This window comes from Argentina silus (genome assembly GCF_951799395.1).
Source record: "Argentina silus genome assembly, chromosome: 3".
NCBI classification, from domain to species: Eukaryota; Metazoa; Chordata; class Actinopteri; order Argentiniformes; family Argentinidae; genus Argentina; species Argentina silus.
In genome coordinates, this window is record NC_139657.1 from 8946529 (window position 1) to 8951528 (window position 5000).

The 5000-nt window shown below is 45.1% G+C and overlaps 1 protein-coding gene across 2 annotated transcripts in view; it reads right to left on the bottom strand.

The window, feature by feature from the left end:
* elapor2a (endosome-lysosome associated apoptosis and autophagy regulator family member 2a) overlaps positions 1-5000 on the bottom strand; it is an 18562-nt gene that overhangs the window by 9639 nt on the left and 3923 nt on the right. For both annotated transcript variants that reach the window (XM_083667334.1, XM_083667335.1), the window contains 4 exons: positions 1247-1436; positions 800-947; positions 461-550; positions 67-172 (listed from right to left, as the gene is read on the bottom strand). In XM_083667334.1, coding sequence (XP_083523460.1) covers positions 67-172; positions 461-550; positions 800-947; positions 1247-1436 — 534 coding nt within the window. The remainder of the gene's footprint in view (positions 1-66; positions 173-460; positions 551-799; positions 948-1246; positions 1437-5000) is intronic.

The following is a 5000-nucleotide window of genomic DNA, read 5'->3' on the forward strand; positions in this document are numbered from 1 at the left end:
CAGAGAGAGAGAGAGAGAGAGAGAGAGTGTGCAGGAGAAAGGGAGAGATGGAGGGATGTCTCCTACCTCCTATCTGGACATTCTTCAGTAGTACAGGCTTCACCACTTTGTCCCCCATCAGGACCCCTGCTGTCCTCCAGTACAGGATGTTTGTGCCTGACTTCAAATAAACCTGGAACAGACACACACACACACACAACACACACACACACACACACACACACACACACACACACACACACACACGCAGGCAGGCAGGCAGACACACACACACACACACCTTGATATCTATCATCAAACAGATCTGACTGGTATTTCATCAGGTTTAAAAACACTCTAAGAACCTCCCAAGACTTGACACTAGAGGGAGCCCTCAGCTTAGAATGAGGTTATGACACACATGACTATCCTGTGATATAGAGCTATTACCATGTGACTGGCCCACTGCAAACAACCCTACCGTGTGTGTGGCCCACTCCCCGTGACTGGTCAGCTTGAGCCACTTCTTATCACCAGACTGGTCCATCTCCTGACACTGGTCATTCTGGATCTGAAAAAACACACACACACACACACAGGCACGCATACACACACACACGCACACACACGCACACGCACGCGCACGCGCACGCACACGCACACGCACACGCACACAAACACACCTAGTCAATAACCCTGTCAACCAATCACTAATTTACATTGTCCATCAATAGTAGTCCGTCATTACTCAGTTATTAAACAAATACAGAAACAGAAAATCATTTAACAAGGCATGAATAGCCGAAGCAAAGAGACTTACAAAGAACTCGAAGAACAGGTTCTTGTCTGGGTATTGGTATTCAAAGGTGACAGAGCCCGGCTTCTTCAGGTGAACCGCATAGATAAGAGAGACAGTACACTCATCCCTGTTAGACTCCAGGTAACTGCCCTGGGGGACCCATGACGAGCTGGACACACAGACACACACGCACACACAGACAGACACAGACAGACACAGACAGAGACACACACACAGACACACAGATTTGTTTACACGGTTGGCTGATGCCTGAAATTAAGCTAATGGTTCCCAAACGTTTCTCTGTGACCCACCAAGTTACTAAAACCAGTGTTTTCTAACCAGGCAAAAAAAAAAGGGAAACTAAAAAGAATGACAAATACTGGGAAACATTTTTTTTAAATAATCCCCTTCCCTCTCCTTATTTATCCTTCCCCTCCCCTCCCTTCCCTTCCCCTCCCCTTGTACCTGTTGCAGGTGAGAGTTTCGTCTCCATGGGGACCATTGTCAAGGTAGGTTGCCAGGCTGCTGAATCCTGTAGGAATGGTGTCCCACTGGTCGAAGCGGACACCGCTGCCCAGGGAGTAGGTCCCTGCTGCACACTGAGTACACTCCTGAGCAGACATCTCCAGAAACTCCCCCGCCTCACATGAGAAGGCTGGGGGGGGGTGAGGGGTGGGGGGGGTGGGGGGGGTGGGACGACATTTTAGCACTAGTGAATAGCACTCACTCATATGCCTTACCTAACCACACGCACGCACTTACACGCACGCACTTACACGCACGCGCGCACACACACAAACGCTCGCACACACACGCACACACACACAGACACGGACACACACGCACACACTCTCTAGTCCTGCCTTGATTTGGGCACTATCGTACCACTCAAATATGGATGCTTGTGTACAACAACAACCCCCCCCCCCCCCAAACACACACACACACACACACACACACACACAAAACACACACACAAAACACACACAAAACACACCACAGCCTTCCGCTACCTTCCCCTGCGTAACCTTAGAGACTCCTAATCCTCACATCCTGTTGGAGGGGGGGGGGGTGTCTCCATGTGTTTCTTTCCTTTTTCCACATTAGGAACGCTCCAGCCTGCTCCTCAGACGGAAGACGTCATGTCAGAAAGCGTCAAACAAAAACGCCGGATTTTACGCGTCCATCCTGTTTCTTTAGATTCAAGATTCAAGATTCTTTATTTGTCACGTGCATACAAGTATGCAGTGAAATGCAAAAGTGACAGTGCCACAGGGTAGTGCAACAATACAATAAGTTTTAAAATAGAATAAAATAAAAATAGAAGTACTAAAAGATATACAGTATGGACAGTTTATACGTCCACTGTGGTTCTCTGTGGCTCAGTGGGTAGATCATGGTGCTAACAACACTTAGGGTTGTGGGTTTGACTCCCGCTGGGACCAACTATACTGAAAAACATACGCACTCACTGCCATGTAAGTCGCTTTGGATAAAAGCGTCAGCTGAATGGCGTATATTATTGTAACCCTGCCTAAGGGTAGAGGCTATCGACGCCCTGACCTGGCCTGCTGAACTGTCTCCTTCACGCACCATCTCACACCAATACTGGACTGAACAGTTTGTGCGTGCATACATGCGAGACAGATAGAGACACAGTGACTAATGACACAGCTACCTGTCCTGCGTTGTGCCCTGAAGGTGTTGACGAAATGTTTCAAAAGACACAATGCTCTCACTCTAACACTCTAGCCTTATGATAGCTGTCTCCTGTTTCAATGACCGTACCAGGAAGAAGGAAACAGAAAAACAATAAGTGCCCTTATTGCAACAGAGCCACAACCGACAGCATGTGACCTTTAGAGAGGAAGGTACTGCAGGTAGTGAGGAGGGGAGGAGAGGGGAGGGGAGGGGGGGGGGGGTCTTGTTTTCAAGGCTTTTGTTTCAGCACCTATACAGTACACCTGGTCAATCAGAGCCGGTTTTTAGTACCGGTTTTGAACAACGGCCCTAAACGAGGTTGAGGTTTTTACCACAGCCGGAATGTGGCGTAACGACCACCGCCTCTGACCTCAAGACTTTTTTACCGCGTTCAGCGGTTACCTCCTGTGTTCTCACCACGACGGCTCATTCTCATTCTCACAGCTCCACCCTGGATGAGGGAAGTCTTGTTGTCGTGCATTCCACAGATTAGACATGTTGAGGTCACACAGTAAGCCCCCCTGCTGACACATAATAAACTATCGCAGTCAGCCGGCACATCCTCACTGCTTGTAGCCCCAGAGATAAGGAGTACTAGTACCATGCACTGGATGCACATGTAGGATGCACTGACCCCAAAGCCCAATAATATACTATATATATATATATATATATATATATATATGTACACTCACCGAACACGTTATTAGGAACACTATATTAATACTGGGTAGGGCCTCCCTTTGCTCTCAAAACAGCCTCAATTCTTCGTGGCATTGATTCCACAAGATGTTGGAAACATTCCTTTGAGATTCTGGTCCATGACGACATGATTGCATCACGCAGTTCCTGCAGATTTTTTAGATGCACTTTCAAGCTGTGAATATCTCGTTCTACCACATCCCAAAGGTGTTGGATTCAGATCCGGTGACTAGGAAAGCCACTGAAGAACACTGAACTCACTGTCATGTTCACGAAACCAGTTTGAGATGACTTTTGCTTTGTGACATGGTTCATTATCATGCTGGAAGTAGCCATTAGAAGATGGGTAAATTGTGGCCATGAAGGGATGCACATGGTCAGCAGCAATACTCAAATAGGCTGTGGCATTCAAGCGATGGCCCAAAGTGTGCCAAGAAAACATTCCCCACACCATTATACCACCTCCACCATGAAAAGGTATACAGGTGTTTCTAATAAAGTGCTTGGTCAGTGTATATATATATATATGTATTTAATATTATTATAATACCGATGATATCAAAAGAGGTGTGTATTTGTTTGATATCCATAAAGATGTGTCAACTGTGGCCTCGTTTTTCTGTGGCTTGACGAGATATTTTAAATATGTGGATGAACAGAGAGTGTGTGTGTGTGTGTGTGTGTGTGTGTGTGTGTGTGTGTGTGTGTGTGTGTGTGTGACAGTGTTACGTGTGACCCTCCAAGTCAGAGTTCCAAGCCGGGAAACTGGCACCAGTATGATGATACGGGAGTTTACGAGTCCTGGCGTATCCACTATAACCTTTCACCTTCCTCGTCACAAAACAGCCGATTTCCACAATAAATGGTAGACAATGTCAACAGTATTCATCTTTCTGTACGATTTTAACAATTTTAATTGTCAACAATCACACGTCTGTACAGTGCCCTGGCGCAAGTAATGGGACAGTGAAGCCTTTTTTCTTCTTTTGGCTCTACACTCCAAAAGTTTGGATTTTAAAAGAAAGTACTACGTTAAAGTAGAGATTCTCAGTTTTTATTTGTATATATATTGGTTTCACCATTCACCACCCTAACCCATTCAATTACACCTTTTTATGCATAGTCCCCCTATTTTAGACCACCAAAACAGATGGGACAGATTTATTAAATGTTTAAATGAACCACTCATGTTTAGTATTTGGTCGTTTGTTGTTTTTAGGTTTAAGATCTTATCATCAGGAAATTAAATGAATGTTAAATTGGATTAAAATCTAAAGATTGACTTGGAAAAACTCCCTAATTGCTATGGCAGTATGTTTTGGGTCATTGTCTTACTGTATGATAAAGCACAATTCAATGAATTTGGAGGCATTTGCTTGTACTCGAGCAGACAAGATGTTTCTGTACACTTCAGAATACATTCTGCTGCTGCCGTCAGCCGTTACATCATAAATTAAGACAAGTTAGCCAGTTCTAGTGGCAGCCATACATGTCCTAAACACCCCCTTAACACCCCCTCCACCATGTTTTACAGATGTATAAAATATATAATGTATAAACAGATGGATAATATTCATATTAACTGTCCACAAGACCTTTTTCCAGACCTCTGCAGGCTATTTAGGTACATTTTAGCAAACTGTAAGTGACCATCTTTTTTGAGTATCTTTTTTGAGTGGTTGTAGTGACCTTGTAGTGAAGCCTCTGTAGTTTGGCGGGTGACGTATTCTTCAGATGTTAGTCTCTGACACATTCACGCCTACCTCCTGGAGAGTGTTCCTGATCAGTGGGACAGTTGTTTGTTTGTTTTTATTCA